The sequence below is a fragment of the Plasmodium yoelii genome, assembly GCF_900002385.2.
Source record: "Plasmodium yoelii strain 17X genome assembly, chromosome: 6".
Taxonomy (NCBI): Eukaryota; Apicomplexa; class Aconoidasida; order Haemosporida; family Plasmodiidae; genus Plasmodium; species Plasmodium yoelii.
In genome coordinates this window covers 267,954-289,441 of record NC_036178.2, presented here as the reverse complement: position 1 = coordinate 289,441, position 21,488 = coordinate 267,954, and the positions used below count along the sequence as shown (strand labels likewise).

Sequence of the window (21,488 nt, the reverse complement as noted above, 5' to 3'; positions counted from 1 at the left end):
AGTATGAAAAAATTATGCACATAAAATAAAATTATATTATTTTTATAATATATAAAAGTAAATAATAAATTTTATATATTATAAAAAAAAAATGAATATAAATTATTGATTAATTTTGTAGCTATATATATTTTATAAGTGATAATTATCTTAAGCTTTTCCCCTTTATGTTCTAAATTTATTTAAGTCAAGGTGAAATAATTCCATATACCCACATATATGAAATAAATGTTTTATATTTTCCTTGTTAAAGCTTTTCAAATATAAACATCCCTTTATTTTGGGCGTTACAAAAGGGGAATAATGGTGTGTATATTTCTACATAATGAGATAAATGAAAATGAAAGAAAAATAAATGGGAAGAATATTACGAAGTCTTTCGTATTATGTCTATAAGAAGGGCTCGTTTTTAGTAACATGAATTTGTTTTAGCATTAAATTTAACAAATTGTGGTAAAATTGCGGTAAAAATTGCGGTAAAATTGCGGTAAAGTTATTTCTACTTTTTTTTCTCTCATTTAATCTTTTGAAGAATATATAGAAATATGGTGTTATTTGAATTTTTAAAACGAATTTGTTATAAATATAGGAATATGGAAACTTATATTTTGGGAAATTATTATGATACGGTAATAATAAAAAACCCGATAAAAGTTTACAAATTTGCACACACACAAAATACTTTCCCCCACCCTTGGTATCTCCGATTAGCCAAAATTTCATTACACATTGAAAAAAAAAAAAAAAAAAAAAAAAAAAAACAGCCATTTATCATTTTTTTTTTTTTTTTTTATTTAATAAAAGCTTAAGTTATATATTAAATTACTAAATAATCATTGAGCAATTTTATTAACACATAATGTTGTATTTATAAAAACCATAAGCCTTTTAATAATTTATTTGAAAGGAATATATAGTTACATAAATATTTGTATGTATATATGATAAAATCAAAGTGATGCTTCTTCATAAATTATATACTACATATGAGTAATATTTATCAAAAATACAATATAAGCCTTTAAAATTATAATATTACAAGATAATAAAATGATGATTATATGAAGTGGCATTATATATATATAAAATATGAAATGAGTATTATATATTAAACACATACTATGCGGCCCATTTTTCATTGGCATTTTTAATGGTGAAGTAATTTGGCTATATTTTTTTTCAAGCATATTGTTAAATTACATGTACATTAATATATACATATACATACATACATGTATTTGCAAAGGAATTATATCATTTATAAAATATTATGTATTTTTTTACTATTCAGAATTTATAATATACAATGCAAGTATATGCATCAACAAAAAGAACGTGATGAATAATATTGCGCTTAAACGTGCATATAAAGTAGTAATAAAAATGGGCATAATAATATTATACTAGCTAAATAGTATATATAAAATGCACAAAAAAAAAATATATATATTATATATTAATTAATAAAAGATATAATGCACAAAATTATGTTAAGAGAATATAGCAAATATTATGCTTCATAATAGTAATTTATATATAAACACATAAGCAAATATGCTTTTTTTTTATCGCCCTTTAATAATAATAATTTAATTATGGAAATAATTTGAAAAATGGTTCATTAAAATTGTATGATTAGCGTATTAATATTTTTTTTTTTTTATATACGGATATATATATATATATATATAAGAAAGTCGCATTTAAATATGTGTACGTAATAATGTATATTATTTTATGCGTATTACACAAATATGTAGAGGCAAATATTTATTTAAGTTTTTATGTATTGCTTTTTTTTTAATAATAATGCACATATTCCCCTTGCGAATTAAAGCATTTTATATATTACATACTTAAATTTTTTTAAGAATGTATATTAAAAGGATACGGAATAGTATTTAATATATGCAAATATCCACGTTCATTTAAAAATATATATTACGGTTTATTTTGGCAAAATTAAAAGGGATTTATAATTTGAATTATTTTAATATTATTTGTATGCATGTATGAAGTATTATTTTTTTAATTATGCATATATATTTACATATATATAAATAAATATATAAAATTATACACATAATGTGATCAATGATATATGGATTATCGCGTTATTAAATTAGGCATGCACACTTACTAATACACATAAAAATATCATTTATTCGCAATATATAAGTTAAATTTATATGAACATTAATAAAAAAAAATTAATACGTACAAATTGTAAAACTGGGCATATTTTATCAAAAAAAAATAAGTAAAAAAAAAAAAATAATTAAAATTTGAATAAATGAATTATAAAAAAATAAAAATAATAAAAAATCCAAAAGAAAATTTATAATGTATCATTTGCATATTCGTTTAAATCCTTATGTTTTATTTTAATGTATTTGTGTAAATTTTAAATCTTACTCGTGTAGTATAAAATCAAAGTGAGAAATATACAATATTATGGAAATGTATTTATATGTCTGTGTGTGTGTATGATAAATGTTAAACTATTTCATTTCACTTGATTATACTTAATTTTACTAATTTTATTAATTTTACTAATTTTACTAATTTTACTAACTTTACTAACTTTACTAATTTTACTAATTTTTTATTTTATTTTATTCAATTGATTTTTCTTATGTTAGGAAAATATTCATAAGTTAACAAAAAAAAAACGAATAATTTTTCATAAAAATTGCAATAACCAATTTAATAAATCAACTTGATATATATTAAAAATATATACAAGTATAAAATATTAATTCCCTGTCCTTGATATTTTAAAAAAAAAAAAAAAAAAAGGTTTTCAATAATGGATGGCATGAAAAAATTTAAAGATATGAAAATGGGTGGAAAGGAAGTAAAGAAACGAAGAAAAAATAAAAAGGATCCACATGCACCTAAAAGGTCTTTATCAGCTTATATGTTTTTTGCAAAAGAAAAGAGAGCAGAAATAATAACTAGAGACCCAAGTTTAAGTAAAGATGTTGCAACAGTTGGAAAAATGATTGGAGAAGCATGGAATAAATTAGACGAAAGAGAAAAAGCTCCATATGAAAAAAAAGCACAAGAAGATAAAATAAGATATGAAAAAGAAAAAATGGAATATGCCAAAAATAAAATGAAATAAATTTATTTTATTTATAAAAGGAAAAAATTATATAATAAAATGTTATATTAATGTTTATCTATTTTTATGTATATATCAAACTGTATGCATTATGTATACAAAGGCACACATATGAAAATATACACGTGCCAATATTTAATAAATAATGTGAGAAGAATATTAATCACATAAATAGTTTAAATGGAAAAATGGCACATATGGAAGAATGCATATATTGCTATTCATTATTATAGATATGTATTAATTTTATAAAAATATGCATGAACAATGCATGTATATATATGCAAAGTTATTGATATACTATAATTTTATAAGAAGTATATGTATATATTAACAAAATTATTTTGTTGAAATGATGATAATTTTTCATAAAGTCTGTATTAAATAATAAAAAGATTATTTTTTTATTTAAATTATTATTATTATTATTTTTTTTTTAAAGTGATATGTGAATATAAATATTTAAATTTTATCAAAGGTGTGTTTTATTTTATTTTATTTAATATTTTAAATTTATTATATATGTATGTATACTGTTTTTTATTTTAATAATGCTACAATAGGTGTATATGCAATCTTATATTATGTTTTAATATACGTTATTTTATTAAATTAAATATAAGATTAAACATGATATATGGATTATGTATATATGTGCTGTGTAAACAATTTACATATTTATTTTTATGGTGTTATTTTAGCACGTTCATTTTTTTTTTTTACAATTATTAATTCCATTATGAAATTTTTTTTTATATTTTCTTAAAATGTATCAGACATTAGGAAGTTATATAACTATGAAACTTTATAGATATATATAAATTTTTAAACATATAAAAGAAGACAATTATTGAATTTTTTTAATTTTATTAATACAATTTAATTATAAATATAAGACTATTTTACTCTATCCCATTATCATCCAGTATGTAAAATTGTACATATAGGTTAGGCTCACGAAATGAGCTACATGACCATTTTTTACTTTCAACATCGCAATGATAAAGTGGTTTAAGCTGTCAAATTTTGTAAGGCGACAAGTTTTGTAAGCCAAGTTTTGTTTTGATCATATTAAAAAATGTTAAAATAATTATTGGTTATTTTTGTACATAAAAAAAATGTGTAGTAGACCATATTTTTTTATTTTTTGTTTAATAACAGAATGTGATGCATATTATGAGATATAATGATGTTCATATAAATAAAAAATAAAACTTTTAAATTAAAAAGGAGCGAATAAATATATTTCTAAATAAAGTGTGGACAAAAAAAAATGTTAATAATAAGAGTGTTAATTTTTGAACGAGACGGATATATTTATTTCGAGCAACTGTCTTCTATCTGGGCCAGTAGCCTATATAAAGATGGAATGCATATGCATATGTATATGCATATATATATATAGATGTTTGGATGTGTTTATAAATTATCTTTTAATTTAAATACCTCTAAATTGTTATATTTTATGGAATAATTTAAATTCGAAACTTTAGTTTTTAAAACTTCAAGTACACTAAAAGCTTTAGATATTGCATAATTTCTTGCAATAATTTCAACTTCCCCCTAAAAAATATATTAAGGCATGAAAATATAATGAAAAAAGCTAATTATGTGTATACATATAATTGTATTTATATGAACTTAATCATAATTATATTACCATTTTCATATTTTCTAAACAATCATTTACATGTTTTTGTATTTTTGAAGGCTTGGTATCCAACAATAATTTGTATGATATTTTCTGATTCATTTTTCCTTTTATTTTTTTTTAGTCTTAGAATAATACTGTATTTTTTTTCATTTCGATAGTTCCAATTAAATATATTATTATATATTATGCTACTTACTATGTACAATAACAATATTGTGAATTAAGATAGTTGCAAAAAATATATATGGATGACATTACAACATCATTCTTACAAGCATATCTAAAAAATATTTTGAAATATTTTAAATAGGGGAATATAAATAATATTATATGAAAAACATTTCATATTTTATGGAATAATAAAAATTTGAAACCTAAAATAAAGGTATATTACCATAAGCATATGTTGATAAATACATATATAACTATGCAAAGTGTTAATTATGGGGTTATATATAATATATATTTGTTTATAAATATAATTGCATATTTACAAGTTTACGTTTTAATATTGAGAAAAAATTTTAGCTTTTTAACAAGCCAAAAAAAATATATTAAATATAGTTATTTTTTTATGTACGTTCATAATTTTATTTAATCATTTGGTATGATTTCCAACGCTTTATTTTTCAATAATGTACAATTATACAGTAAAAGTGAAATAAAACAAAAGTGGATAGTTTAAAAAAAAAATACTAAATAAACAAATAAACAATTTTGAATTATAATAGAAAATTTTAATAAAAATAAATAAATATTATTAATAATTAAAAAAAAAAAAAAAAATCAATCTTGGAAGAGAGATGACAATAAAACGTTAACTAGTTCAGGATTGTCCATATAATCATAATGACTTTCTACATTTGTGTCTCGAGATTCGGGTAACTGTAAAGAGTCAAATATGCATATAAATTCATAGATTTAAACATGTAAATATTCAATTATGGAATATAAACTAGGTTAAGATGAACTAGCTTAAAATAAACTTATTTGTTCATATATTTGAAGATATTTTATTTGTAACTTTGTTTTATATTCTTACCATAAAATTGGCTAGTTTCGGTATAATGTCAAAAGATTTAATTTTTCCTTTATCTGCTTTATCATTGTTATCTGAAAAGGGAAGATAAATTATGCACACATGTATATATATATATTTATACTAAGTTATAAAAATGAATGCAATAGAAATAATATCGATATATCATTATAAAAAAATATAACTTACATTTTTTTTTTATTTTATAAATGGATTTTTGTGCTTTTAATAATTCGTTATCATTCCTACAGGAAATAAAAGAGTATGAATATATGTGGGTTATGATTTTCATATTTTACTCGAAAAAAAGTGTATATAATTGTTCTATTATCACGTATGCATGTATGTATAGATATATATAATTACTGATTGTCCTTCAAATTTTCGATTGCATTAAGGAGAAATTTTTTGTAGTAAATCTGAGAATAAAAATGAAATGGAATTATATAATAATGTATGTGTTGGGTAAGCATTTTCGTGGAGAATTAGATATGCATTGCGTATTTATTATTTTATAAGATGGGAAGATATTATTAAATATGTGCATAAAAGCTATATGTAAGAATAAGCGTCAGTATGTGCATAAAAGCTATATGTAAGAATACGCGTTAGTGTGTGCATAAAAGCTATATGTAAGAATACGCGTTAGTGTGTGTATATTTTTATATAATAATCCAACCTCATCGTCATAAATGTATTTATTTAAACTAAAATCTGGGTTATCTGAATAAAATTTCTCATATATTTTTTCTCCTATAACATTATAATTCAATACTTGGGGATATGCACTTTCTATTATAGATGGCAAGCCAAACATAACTTGATTAATTTGAGATGAAATTGGTTGTTCATATGTTTTTAAACTTGCAATAGAACTTATTTTTGTTATTTTATGCATAATATCAAAAAAATTTAAACATGATTTTTTAGAATATTTAAACCATGTATCAATAGTGAGAAAAAGTTTTTTTTCATTTTCTGTTGTATTTTGATCATACATTTTTTTTCTTTTTTCATAATATTCTTCATCTTCTTGATCACATATAATATTTAATTGATTATCTTCATTTTCATTAATTGTTATATTTTTTTTTATAAAATATTTTTTTAAAAAAAAATGTAATGTAGATAATAATTCACCAATATTATCTTTTATTTGTTGTTCACTCAATTTAATTTCTTTTAATGTATTTTTATGATTTTCGTTGGAATTGTTATTTTCGACATTATCATTATAATCTTTGTTATGTTTGTTATCGTCTTGATTTAAAATTTGTTCACTACATGAAATAAATGGAAGTAAAGGAAGTTTATTGGATAGAGATAAAACCTTTTGTGTTAATATTCGTGTCCTTAATAAAAGTTTATATAAACTAACTTGCTCTGATACTTGTTTTGATATTTCATTTATATCATCATAATCGTTTAAAAATCCTAAACTATCTGATGAATTTTCATCGCTATCATCATCATATTTATTACTTTTATCATATTTATTACTTTTACCTTTTTTATTACTTTTACGTTTTTTATTATTTTTAAGTTCTAATTTATATAGTTCATTTAATTTATTTTTTTCATCATTCCCTTTGTTTGAAAATGATTTTTTTTTTATTTTTCCACCTTCTTTTTTGCTATTTACATTTTTTTTAGTCTTTTTTATAATCCGTAATTGTTTTTGAGAAGAAGAATTTTCTTTTGAACCCATTTTTCCCTTATCACTTATTAAAGCATAAATATGCTTTTATATGTTGTCAAAACAGAATATTTTCAGCACATTTACTCTACTAAAACTTAATTAGCAATCATTTCTTTTTTTTTCTTTTTTTTTTCTTTTTTTTTCTTTTTTTTTTCTTTTTTTTTTCTTTTTTTTTTTTTGGTTACATGGAAAAATATATTTATATTGATTTCTTTGCTTTTTGATTAACGTATTTTTTTTATTTATACAACCTTTTTAGGATGCAAAGATTAATTTTATTGTTTTTTATTAAATATTTTTGTTTATATAAATGTTTTTTTTATAGTAGTGAGTATTATTTTATATTTTTTTTTTTACATATGAAAAAAAATTTATGATGTTGCAGAGAATTGGGGCGAAAAAAATATTGCAATTTTTTTTGTGCCTTTACATAATTATTTTTGAGAAAAATTATTAGAATAAATGCGAGTAAATATGAAAATGTGAGAAATATGAAAATGCGAGTAAATATGAAAATGCGAGTAAATATGAGCAATTACGAATAAATATGAAAATGCGAGTAAATATGAAAATACGAATAAATATGAAAATACGAATAAATTATTTTTTGATTTTCTCATAATATTTCTCTATATAGATACATATCATTTCCTGTTTTATTAAGGAAAACACCTGAAATATGCCTTTTTATATAAAACAAAGATGATATATGCAAAAGTTCATAGTTTGGTATTTTTATAAAAGTGAAATAAAATACCCAAGGATATATAGGCAGTCATCATATTGATTATATGAAATATGTTTTTCGCATTCATTTAATAACATCCTTTTAGTAGTTTATTTTTTGATAACCCACAAAATCAAATATCAAATATATGAAGAAAATAGTATAACATTTTTTTAGCAACAGTTTTTGCAAAAATAAGAAAATTATATATAAAAAAATTTAACTAATTTTGATGAAATTTCTCCCCTATTGTTTATTATAATAAATTAAGGGCGCCTTCTCATTATATACATAAACCAATTGTAGGATTTAAAAAAAAATTATACTCGCCTTAAATATATACCTTTAAACATTATTTTAAAGTTTTTTTTTTTTTTTTTTTTTTTTTTGTCTTTAAATTAATAAAAATATATGATAATAATTTGTGAATTTTTAAAAATTATAATTTTATAATGCATAAATAAGTATAAGATATGTTGTGTGTCTATAATTATATTACAACATAAATGGTGGCCTTTTTCAAATAAAGGTAATCATATAATTTTGTTGAAATGTAAGTTTTATATTCCTCATATAGCTTATTTGAATGAACCGTTCATATATTATGAGTTAATGGAACATAAAATTTATGAACGGTTAATATATTTTTGAGCTAAAATAATTAAATATATATAATAACCAAAAGATAAATAAATATACATATAAATTTATTGGAATTTCAAAATAGGGATATATATATATATTATTTATTTTTATGATATAGGATTAATATATACGCATGTAGTGAAATTAATATTTTAAAATTTGTTTCATATATTTTTTGTGTAACACATCAATAATAAAAGAAATGTAATTTTGATAGATTTGAGAATTTATAAATATAAGGTTTGCTTATTAATTGTGTAATTTATATATTTTACATTTTTTATATTTATACATTATTTTGTATATAATTGGTTATTGGTTAAATATTATTTTATTTGTGGTACATTATAAAAATTATATATATTACAGTTAGATAGTTATATAAACAAATGGAGACAACATTTTTGTAAATAAAATAGTTACACACATGATACAAATATTTTTTTTATAGTAAAAGTTGAATTTCATTTTAAATTCATTAACGTTATGAAACTATCATTGTCAATGTTATGAAAAAATATAGTTAGTAAAATATTTTTGGGAAATAAAATATAGGGACAATAGTGTTAAATAGCAACAATTATTATATTTATATGTAGTTTAAAATATAAGTCAAACAATAATACTTATATTGTATTGTATTGCTACTTCAATAAAAGTGAATTTATTATATAAATGTGTGTTTATATATATGTTACATATTTGTGTTTCATTTGTGTATTTTGTATTTTAGCTTAGGTTTTACCAAATATAATTTTATATTGTAGTAAATTTGCTTATCGAAATAAATATGTATTGTGTGAAAATTGCACATAATTAAAACAATGTTTATTTTTTATTTTATTTTTACAAATTATTATGTTTTATATTTTTAACATTATTTTACCATAATTATTATGCATATATATATATATGGGAGCATTATGTGTATGTACGTGCATTTTCAATTTTAATTTTAATTGACTATTTTAAGCATAATAGATTGTATAATAATAATTATAATATTCCAATTTTATTTGTATTTTATTTTGTTTATGTTTAAATTTATTTGTTTTCAGATAGTGAACTAGAGATAGAACAAAATAATGTTTGAGTGTACATATTTGAACTATATTATTATTTAAGTAAAAATATAAGTGTATTTAAGGTGGGTGAATATCAATTTAATTAATATAATCAAAAAAAACAATTATTTTTATATAATACAAAAATAAAACAATAGATTAAGTAGTAAAAAAAAACAATTAGGATAAGGAAAATTTTTATTATCATAATTTATAGCTAATGTGTTTTTAAGGTAATAAAGAAAAGTCAATTTAAATTTTAGATTGTGAAAAAAAAAAAAAAAAAAATAATATATACAAATTGAAAAAGAATAAAATAAAGGAAACATATAGCACATCACATATATAACTGGATATACAAGAGTATATACGAAGTAGCCAGTATTAGGTAGTATAACACTATAGAATATATATATTATATATATATGTATATATGTATGTATATGTGTATATATGTATGTATATATAGCAATATAATGAGAGCGCCATTTAACAAATAACATGTTTTACTTTTAAAGTTAAATGTATTTAAAGTAGTCTTAAAAAAATATATGAAGAGAAGAATAGATTTATTTTATAAATATTTAAAATGCGATATTTTGCGTGTTAGTGATACCTTTAATTATATATAATAATAAGTATACAATATTCCAATTTTTGTGAAATTTGTTTAAAATAGTAGTAAATATTACTTTACAAATTTCATAAATTAAAAAAAAAAAATATAGAAGATATATAAAAAATGGGGAAGCAAAGATTAACCGCTCTAGACATCCGAGCAATAATAACATCTTGTAAGAATACTATTATTGGGTCGGTTGTTACAAATATTTATAATATCTCAAATAAAATATATGTTTTAAAATGTTCTAAAAAGGAACAGAAATATTTTCTGCTATTAGAGGCAGAAAAAAGAGTGCACATAACCGAATGGGTGAGAGAAAAAGATGTAATGCCATCAGGGTTTACTATGAAATTAAGAAAACACTTAAGATCCCGTAAAATAACAAATATATCACAATTAGGTGGAGATAGAGTTATTGATATTCAATTTGGATATGATGATAATATGTATCATTTAATTGTTGAGTTATATATTGCTGGGAATATTATACTTACAGATAGTGATTATAAAATAATATTTATTTTAAAAAGTAATGATGATAATAAAAAAAATTTGAAGATAAATGAAATATATAATGTTGAAGAGCATAACTCTGTGATGTTATACAAATATTTGGATATAATTAATAATGAGAATGTAAAAAAAAGCATTAATGAGATATTAATGATTCATAATAAGTCTGAAATTGAGAGTTCGAGCAAAGCTGGTGCTATTGCTACTGTTACTACTCATGATGAAGTTAGTGTGGCAAATGAGAAAATGGTTGAGAAAAATATGAAAAAGTCAGGAAATATGAAAAAGTCAGGAAATATGAAGTTATTAAAATGTGAAAATAATGATAATGTAAAACTAAAAAAAAAATGTGGATCAGAAAATATAAAAAATTGTTCAAATTCCCGAAAAAATCGTGGTGCAATATCATTTGGTAATTCTAATAATGTCTTTAATGATAAAAATAAAAATGATGATATACATGATGATAATAAAAAAAATAAAAAAATAAAAAAAATAAAAACATTAAGTGAATTAGGTAGTAAATTAATTTTATTTGCCCATAACGATTTAATAATACACTCACTAATTGAATGCAATTTAAATCCTCATGATATGGTGGATAAATATGATATTAATACATTAACAGAAATGTTTTTTAAAGTAATAAATGAAAGTATGAAAATATTTAATATGATGTGTAATGAAGAAAATGTAATTTGTGGTTATGGTTTTGTTCCAATTGATGAGAAATCATTGATTGCGAATAAGAATAAAAATGCAAAAAATGGGGAAAAAAATGGGGGAAAAAATGAGGGAAAAAATGGGGAAAAAAATGAGGGAAAAAATGGGGGAAAAAATGATGAAAAAAATGATGAAAAAAATGGGGAAAAAAATGAGGGAAAAAATGGGGAAAATAAATTAGATAATGATCGGTTATTTGTCGAATTTAGTCCGATTCTTCTTAAAAATCATATAAATAAAATAAATGAAAAAAAAATCGAGATAATAAAATTTGATAATTTTAATATGTGTGTAGATACATATTTTAGTAAAATCGAATTAACAAAATATGATAAACATCAAGAAATGAATAAAAACAAAAATGCACTTACCAAAATGGATAAAATAAAATTAGATCATGAAAAAAGAATTGAAGGATTAGAAAAAGAGGTAAGTATGTTAAAAAAGAAAATATTGTTAATTGAATTAAATTATCAATTTGTTGGTGAAGCAATTAAACTAATGCGTTCTGCAATTTCTACAAGTGCTAATTGGGAAAAAATATGGGATCATATAAAATTATTTAAAAAACGAAACCACCCAATAGCCTTAAAAATAATGTCTGTAAATTTTAACAATTGTGAGATGGAGTTATTATTAGATGATAATGATGATGATGATGTGGAAGAAAGTGGGGATGATAATAATTTAAAAAATGATAAATGGAAAGAAAAAGTGATAGAGGAAAAGAATAAAACATGTGCAGTTACAATAAACTTAAATAATTCAGTATTTGGTAATATTGAGGATTATGAAAAATTAAGAAAAAAAGCAGAAGAAAAAATTCGTAAAATAAAAATGTCAACTAATATAGCTGTGAAAAAAGTTGAGAAGAAAAAAAAAGATAAAGATATAAAACAAAAAGGTAAAAATAAATCAGTTTTTCAGATTAAAAAAATAAGAAAAATATTTTGGTTTGAAAAATTTAATTGGTTTATATCATCTGAAAATTATTTAGTAATATCTGGAAGAGATTCTTTACAAAATGAAATATTGTTTAGAAGATATTTTCAAAACAATGATATATATGTGCATGCAGATATTCATGGTGCAGCATCTTGTATAATTAAAAATCCATACAAAGATATACCAATTCCTGAAAAAACGCTTTCTGAAGCTGGACAGTTAGCTATGTGTAGAAGCTCAGCATGGAATAACAAAATGATAACATCCGCTTGGTGGGTATATTATCATCAAGTTAGTAAAACAGCACCTACTGGTGAATATATAAAAACGGGATCTTTTGTAATAAGAGGGAAGAAAAATTATTTACCATATGCTAAGCTCGAAATGGGGTTGTGCATAATATTTCAAATTAATAAAAAGGTGAATGATAATAATGAAGAAAATAAGTTAACTGATGATGAACCGAATTGTGACAATAATGAAGAAAATAAATTAACTGATGCTGAACCGAATTGTGATAATAATGAAGAAAATGAAAATTTAGATAAAATGTCAACTGGAGGTGATGTTACTAATTGTGTAAATTATATGAACAATTTAAATAAGATAAATTGTCAGAATAATAAAATTGTAAATGAAAAAATAAATTCAAGTTTGTCAAATGTGAAAAATTGTGTAATGGGCAAAAGTGTAAGAATTGATTTACGAGGGACATGTAAGTATCATTTGAAAAATAAAAAATGTTTGAAAAATAAAAAATGCTTGAAAAATAAAGAATGCTTGAAAAATAAATATATTAAATTAATTTTAAAATGTCTAAATAAGATAGATTTGGTAAATATTTATAAAAAAAACATGATCAGTAAATTTGGAATAAATAAGAATTATAAAAATGAAATTATTTTGATTTTATGTAAACTTTGTTTTTCCAAGTTAAATATAAATATGAAAAATGATGAAATAAAATTATTTTTTGAATTTTTGTATAAAATAAAAAATAGTGAATGTATTCAATGTTATATATGTAAGACATTTCAGAAAAATTGTAAAATAGTTTTATCAGGAATAATAAAATTGGTTAAATGTTTGTTTTTATATTTCGATTGTAATAGTTCAAATAAATTTAGAGGTACATTTTTAGGAGGTTTTTTTTTTAATAAATGTTTAAAAAGGTTTGATAAAGCAATTAAAAAATTAATCAATGATAGTATATATTTTTATTTTATTCATAAAAAATATTTATTAAAAAATTATAGTAAAAAAGTAGTGGACTGTTATAAGGATGAATTGAATAAATTTGTTGATGTAAATAAAAATAATAATTTTATTAAAAATGAAAAATATTTATCTGATGATATCAATGGGGATACATTAATGTGTGTTATGAGAAATCATGTTAATGAAAAAATAAATCACGATTTGGTGATGGAAAAAGATTATGTGTTTGATAATAAAATGATGAAATTATGTTTTAGGTCTTGTGAAGTATATGGTTTGCCTCCTGTAGCATTTAAAGACGATGATATAACTGATGAAGATTCAAAAGGCTCAAAAAATTCTAAGAATGGCGAGTCGTCAAAAAAAATAGCATTAAATATTGTGAGTAGTGATAGTGATAAATTGAATGGTGAAAAAAAGAAGGAAGAAGAAAAGAGACACATTTCATTTGTAAATGTCGAAAATCCGATAAAAATCGAACGGCCAACGAGAACTAGGAAAGCAACTGGGTTTGTAAAAATGGATGTAAAAAAGCTTCTTGAAGAAATTGAAAATGAAGAAGAGGAAGAAGAAGACGAAAAAAAAGACGAAAAAAAAGAAGAAAAAAAAGACGAAAAAAAAGAAGAAAAAAAAAAAGAAGAAAAAGAGGAGACTCGTAGTGAATGGAAGAGAGAAGATATGAAGGTTAATTTTTATGAGGAAGAAAAAAAATTTGTAGAAAAAAAAAAAGTGGAAAAAAAAGGTGTAGCGTTTAATTTTGAGAATAATAATGTTTATGATAATAAAAATTGTATGGTGAATATTCAACGTCCTGCAAGGACTCGAAAACCAACTGGTTTTGTAAAAGCAGATCTGTCAAAACTGCTTGAAGAAATTGAAAATGAAGAGGAAAGAGAAGAAAAAAGTGAAGCTGAAGGTAGTAGCCAAAAAGATGTATTAAATTCAAATAGTTCTACAACAAATATAAGAAAAAAAAGTGTTTCATTTAGTTCAGAAGATGAACATATTTATATTGAGAGACCGATCACATCAATTATTCCACCTAGACCAGTTAGAACTCGAAAACCAACCGGTTTTGTAAAAATGGATATTAGTAAGCTACTTGAGGAAATAGATAACGAAGAGGAGAGTTGCGAAAGTGGCAAAGACGGAAATGTGAGGGAAGAAAATGTGAAGGAAGAAAATGAGAGGGACACAAATGAGAGGGAGAAAAATGGTGATGAGATAAAAAAGGTAAAATTTAGTGAAGGTGGCGAAAAAAATATAAATGCTGAAAATGATAAAACAATATCTGGGCCGGAAAATCCGATGAAAATTTCAAGGCCATTTAGGTCGAGAAAGCCAACAGGTTTTGTAAAAATGAATGTTGAGGATCTTCTTAAAGATATAGAAATGGATGAAGAGGAGGAGGATGGAAATGGTAACAAAGAAAATGACGAAAATGAACAAGATGAAGAAGGTGAACAAAATGAAGAAGATGAAGAAAGTGAAGAAGATGAAGAAAATGATGAAAATGACGAAAATGACGAAAGTGATGAAAATGACGAAAATGACGAAAGTGAAGAAAATAGCGATGAATCAGAAGGTGGGGAAAATAGCGACGATTCCGAAAGTGAAGAAAATGAAGAAAGTGACGAAAGTGAAGAAAATGAAGAAAGTGACGAAAGTGACGAAAGTGAAGAAAATGAAGAAAGTGACGAAAATGACGAAAATAGCGACGATTCAGAAGATGGAGAAAATGGGCAAAATGGTGGAGGTGGACAAAATGAAAAAAAGGATTATAAAGAAAATATGGAAAAAGGCAATGAAAGATATTCAAATGAAACAAAGAAAGGAGGAAAATTTAATGATAAATTATTTAAAAATGAAAATAAAGTAATATTTTAAAAAAATATATTTATATATGTATATGTATGTATGTATGTGCGTGTGCAAGGGCCAATAAATATTATCAAGTTTTATAAAATATTTATTAGGGTCTCATTATTAAACATCTTGTATAAATATAAGATTTACTGAAAGATGTTATTAAAAATAAAATTTGATTATATATATGATATATGAATAATTTGACAAATTTATGATGTCATTATTTTAACTTATATTACAACTGTGTATTTATTTAGTTGAAAAAATAAAGTATATATTTGTTTTGTTTCATTTTTGATTCTTTATTTTTTGCTATATTGGTAGAGCACAGTTCATTTATTAAGAGGAGCTCGAACAAAAAAAAAAAGAATGAAAAAAAAATATCGAGACCAGGATGATGATGATGAGGAAAGGCAGTTATATATGAAAATAATTGGATCCCGAAAGGTAAGGAAAAGAGATTCGATCAAATAATGATGCGTATGCATATGTATAAGTAGATGCATGTATATAAGTAGATGCATATTTGGCCATTGATATATCGAACACGTTGTGGATTACCTTTATTATTTCAGATGAAGCATGAAACTGAAAAACTAAAAAAAGAAAAGGATGAAAAAAAAATAGAGAAAGTGGAAAATAAATACAATAAACGTTCAAATGAGATTAAAGGAAATTTTGAGGAAATAAACGAAGACGAAATGAAGGTAAGCAAATGCTATGATTTATTTAAATTGATAAAAATGTATGATATATGAAAATCGGTACTTAACAAAATTAGTAATTTTCATACATGTTTATGTATATATGTAATATTTTGTTCTTATATTTTTTAGATGAAGTTAAGCGAATTGAATAAATTAACATTTTCACCAAAAGAAGAAGATGATATAATATGTGCAATTCCGATGTGTGCTCCTTATTCTGCTATACAGGTTAGTTCAAATTAAATTTGATTTTTATATTTTTATATGAGGATAAGAAATTGTATGAAATATTATGTACATAACATATTTTTATATGTATGAATGTACATGTTTATTTATAGGGGCATAAATACAAAGTCAAATTGGTTCCAGGAAATGCAAAAAAGGGACAAATTGCCAAATCATGCATTTCTCATTTTTTAAAATGCTCAACTAATGATATAGAGAAAAAGTTCATTAATGGGATATCAGTAAGAATATTTTTATTTCAAAATGAAGTTGTTTATATGTGTATGTGCATGTATATGTGTGGATATATACTGATTTTCGATATTTTTTTTTTTATTTGAACAGATGGACGATTTGGGAAACTGTATAATAACAAATTCGACAACGGACCTACTGAATTCAAAATTTCGTTAAAATTCGTTTTTATGAAAAAATAAAAAAGGATGATAATAGGGAATTAAATTGGATTTTTAATAATGAGACTAAATTATTATTTTTATTTAAACATATTATATATATGATTTTTGTCTTTTCCTGTTTGAATAATATATTATTTCAATCGCCCTATTATTAATTAATTTATTTTAAAATATGCTTTGCATTTACCAATGTGTGTATTTTTTGTATATCAAACTAAATATGCATTGTGAGCATATTAATATGTACAAGTCAGGTACTTATATATTCATTAAACTTATCGAATTTTTATAAATCTTACATATATAAATAGGAAGAGAAATACACACATATATATATGTATGTATTTTATTTCTCTTAATCGTTTTAATACCCTCATACTGTAATAAGTGTAAGTTTCGAAAAAAATACACTAAATGAATGTGACACAAATAGAGATAAGAGTTGGGAAAAAAAAAAAAAAAAAAAGGTTGTTTATCAATAGGGAATGGCATTTTATTTGAGAGAGTTACACAAATGAGATATTTTTGTGAATTTTATAAATTTGTTACAATTTTTTTTATCATTTAATGGGAATAAATATATGTAATGATATTTTTGTAATTTATTTTAAAAAATGTATGTAGATATATTTGCATGGATATTAAATAATGTTTGTGAATGAGCTATAATTGAAATAAAAAAAAAATATATAAATTTAGTGATTTTTTTTTTTTAAGAGATTTTCTAAAATAGCTAGCTATGCATATATTTATTGGTTAATAAAAAAAATTGTATGATCACAATGAAACTTGGATTTTATGGTAAGGGGGCTGTTGAAAATGTGATAAAATTCGAGTGGGAAAAAGGATACACGCAAAAATTGTAGTATATGCATGTATGTATGTATGTATGTATGTATATATATGTTTATGTTTACATGTTTATGCTTACATTTATTTACATATTTATTTATTTGTTTACCTACTTATTTATTTACATACTTCCTTTGGAAGTTGGGATAAGATACTAATTTCAAAGCAGATTGAATGGAAATGTTTTGGAGGGAAGTTACAAATTTTATCCAAGAGGGTTTCTTTTGTTATTTGATCATATAAAGTAGAATAATGAAAAAGATAAAATATAAATAAAAAAAAATGATGAAAATTAAGTACAAAGATTTCAATGGAATAAATAAAGATAAAAAAAAAGAAAAAGGAGAAATGGATTGGTTGAACTTTTTAGTTCATCCATGTTACTATACAATTTTTGATCTAGAAAAAGATGATTTATTAAATGAGGAAATTCGTTTAAACTTTTTATATTTTGCAGAAAATATAAATATTTATGATAAAGAGGAATTATTAGGATTATATAAAAAAAATGATAATATAGCAAGAGAATTAAGTTTTACAAAAAGTTGTGAATTAATTAAAAAAAGTTATAAATTAAAAATACCTATAATTTTTCAAAATTTAAAAAATTTTAATTTACATAAAAATGATATAATTGATTATTTGTCTGTAAGTTATAAATTAGGACATAATTGTATAGTAAGAAAGCAAATGAAAAAAGTGGAAAAAAAAAATTGTTTTATTATTGATAGTGAAATGATATATTCTATGACACCTGAATATATATCAAATAAAATTGCTAATAATATATTAATGGATAACCAAATAAATTGTTTGAAAATGAAAAAAAATTTATTGAATGAAAAAGATAATACAAAAGATAATGAAAGTATGATAACTAAAAAGAGAGTTAATAAATTATATAATAAAAATATGATAACAATTCATTTAGACCCGTTTTCTGGGGCGGGGGGTAATTGTAATACCATGAAAAATGTATTTACAATAGCATCTGATATAAATTTAAACCGGTTAAAACAATGTCAACATAATTGTAAATTTTATAATAATAATATAGATTATATTTTGTGTGACTTTTTTAGTATAGTAAATCATTTTAGAGAAAATGTTATTGATGTTGTTTTTTTAAGTATTCCTTGGGGTGGCCCATCATATAAAAAACAAAATAAATTTGATTTAAAAAATAAAGAAAAAAATTTGTGTGTGTACACATGTTTAAAAGAATCAATAAAATTAACAAAAAATATAATTATATATTTACCTAGAAATGTGTGTATTAATGATTTATATTTTCTTTTTAAAACATATAAAAAGTTATGTACTTTGAAAAATAAAGATACTAAAATAAATTATATAGAGAATAAAAAAGTGGAAAGAAAAAAATATAATTTTTCCAAAAAATATGATATGCTTATAGAGTTGTATGTAAATCGAAATAGGTGTACATACAAAGATATTTGTGAGAATAATTTAATGAATTATTATTATTATTATTTTAATAAGAAAAAAAATATATATAATAACAAAATAAAATATGATAAAGTTAAAAATCTTTTTAAAATTATTATTGATCAATGTAATAATTATTTGAAAGAAGCTAGCGAAATAAAAAATAAATGTATTAATAATAAAAAATGTCAAAATGATGATATATGTTTTCAAATAAATGAACAGATTGCAAACAACAAGGTTTGTAACACATTTCAAAGGAATAATAATACCTTATGGAAATGGCATAATACTTGTATGGTTATTTATTTTGGGGATATATCAAAAAAAATAAAAAATAAAAAAATAATTAACTATGATTATGTTTATTATATCCATAATAAATTGGGCAAATCAATTACAAAATTTATAAATTCCAAATTTTATCAGAATAAGTGTAAGATTAATGAATATAACAACAGAAACATGTCTATATATAGATTACTGTACAATGAGAAAATAGAAAATGTGCTTGATATTGTGAAAAATTTGGAAAAAAAAGCTTTCCGCTCTTTTAAGCGACAAAAAAAAAATCAAAACGAAGAATTGAAAGAAGAAAATAGTGAAAATAGTGAACATAATGAAAATAATGAAAATGATGAAAATGATGAAAATGATGAAAATTTAAAGAAAACGAAATTACAAACATTTAATATTAGTCGAAAAAATATAGTTACTCTAAAAAGTAGAGTAAATAAAATTTTATATAAAGTGATTAGTTATATATTACAAATGTTTTACAAGAATGTAAAAAATTTAATTGGTTTTGATAATTTTAGTTTTTTTAATAAAATATATATTAATTTAGAAAATATTCAACACAAATTTTTAACACGAAAAATTTATAAAAATAGAAATATAAAAAAGTATGTAACATATATATATTCACATTATATTGATAACAATTCAGGATTAAATATTATGATAAATCATTTGAATGTAATTATAATGAAAATTAAAAAAGAACTTATACTTTTATTTGGAATATATTTATATGATATAAATTTTTTAAAATATTATTTTAAATATCACAAAATAAATATATCAATTAATAATGTGTGTAAAAAAAATATGGAAAATATCCATTATATTATTGTTAGACTGCTTTTTAACTTTCTTATGTATATTTGTATTTTTTTAAATATTTTAAATAATAATATACAATTACAAGAATTTATTAACAAAAATATAATAAATAATGGATCTGATAATTTTTCAGATTTATTAAAAATCCCAATAAAAGATTTTGATAATATTTTTGATATAAATAAGAATAATTTTTTGTTTAGTTTTCAAAAATTTTTAAAACGAATTATTTTACTTTCTATTAAAATTGAAGTTTTTGGAAAATCTTTAACTATGGATAAAACTATTAATTTCTTTTTTTATTTTATATTTAAAAAATATGATATAGATTATTTATTAAATAATATTCGTCATAATAATCAAGAAGAAAATATAAATGAAAAGTGGCATAAATTATGTCTATTTTTAATTACAATTAATTTTTTTACAAAACAATTTTTTTATAATATAAATATAACATCATATTTGGATTATTTTAATTCTTTAAATTATTTTTATTTCAATAGAATTCGTATTTTATCACATAATTGTAAAAATTATTCAAATTTTTTTATTTTCAATTTTAGTAACTTTATGAAAAAACATTTTTGTGTGCAAATTTTATAAAACTCACCAAAATATCGTTATGCTAGCCAAACCATACTACTACACATTTATGCTTGTTTTGTGTGTAACATGACCTGAACATTAAATAGCTATTATAAAAAAAAAAAAAAAAAAAAAAAAAACAAGCAAAAAAAAACAAAAAAAAACAAGCAAAAAAAAAAAAACAAAAAAACAACAAACAAACAACAAACTGCTTTATTTCATTGGTTAATTTATTTTTACATTTAATAAACCAACAAAAGGAATGTAACTCC

The 21,488-nt window shown here is 21.5% G+C and overlaps 5 protein-coding genes across 5 annotated transcripts; 3 read left to right on the top strand and 2 right to left on the bottom strand.

Moving 5' to 3' along the window:
- Positions 1 to 2,809: 2,809 nt before the first annotated feature.
- PY17X_0604400 (high mobility group protein B1, putative) lies at positions 2,810 to 3,127 on the top strand (the record flags this gene model as incomplete). Its single annotated transcript, XM_720513.2, has 1 exon — positions 2,810 to 3,127. The coding sequence occupies one exon, from the start codon at positions 2,810 to 2,812 to the stop codon at positions 3,125 to 3,127; it is 318 nt and encodes a 105-aa protein (XP_725606.2).
- Positions 3,128 to 4,418: 1,291 nt separating this feature from the next.
- Positions 4,419 to 4,880, bottom strand: PY17X_0604300 (DNA/RNA-binding protein, putative; the record flags this gene model as incomplete). The annotated part of the gene is made up of 3 exons (XM_022955330.1): positions 4,419 to 4,481; positions 4,574 to 4,690; positions 4,788 to 4,880. 3 exons carry the CDS (start codon positions 4,878 to 4,880, stop codon positions 4,419 to 4,421), a joined length of 273 nt encoding a protein of 90 aa, XP_022813126.1.
- Positions 4,881 to 5,567: 687 nt separating this feature from the next.
- PY17X_0604200 (conserved Plasmodium protein, unknown function) lies at positions 5,568 to 7,528 on the bottom strand (the record flags this gene model as incomplete). Its single annotated transcript, XM_022955329.1, has 5 exons — positions 5,568 to 5,666; positions 5,824 to 5,894; positions 6,010 to 6,065; positions 6,187 to 6,239; positions 6,500 to 7,528. 5 exons carry the CDS (start codon positions 7,526 to 7,528, stop codon positions 5,568 to 5,570), a joined length of 1,308 nt encoding a protein of 435 aa, XP_022813125.1.
- Positions 7,529 to 10,697: 3,169 nt separating this feature from the next.
- On the top strand, positions 10,698 to 17,197 carry PY17X_0604100 (conserved protein, unknown function; the record flags this gene model as incomplete). The annotated part of the gene is made up of 6 exons (XM_022955327.1): positions 10,698 to 15,854; positions 16,173 to 16,295; positions 16,424 to 16,555; positions 16,685 to 16,783; positions 16,897 to 17,025; positions 17,129 to 17,197. The coding sequence occupies 6 exons, from the start codon at positions 10,698 to 10,700 to the stop codon at positions 17,195 to 17,197; spliced, it is 5,709 nt and encodes a 1,902-aa protein (XP_022813124.1).
- Positions 17,198 to 18,336: 1,139 nt separating this feature from the next.
- PY17X_0604000 (trimethylguanosine synthase, putative) lies at positions 18,337 to 21,234 on the top strand (the record flags this gene model as incomplete). The annotated part of the gene is made up of 1 exon (XM_022955326.1): positions 18,337 to 21,234. The coding sequence occupies one exon, from the start codon at positions 18,337 to 18,339 to the stop codon at positions 21,232 to 21,234; it is 2,898 nt and encodes a 965-aa protein (XP_022813123.1).
- Positions 21,235 to 21,488: the final 254 nt, after the last annotated feature.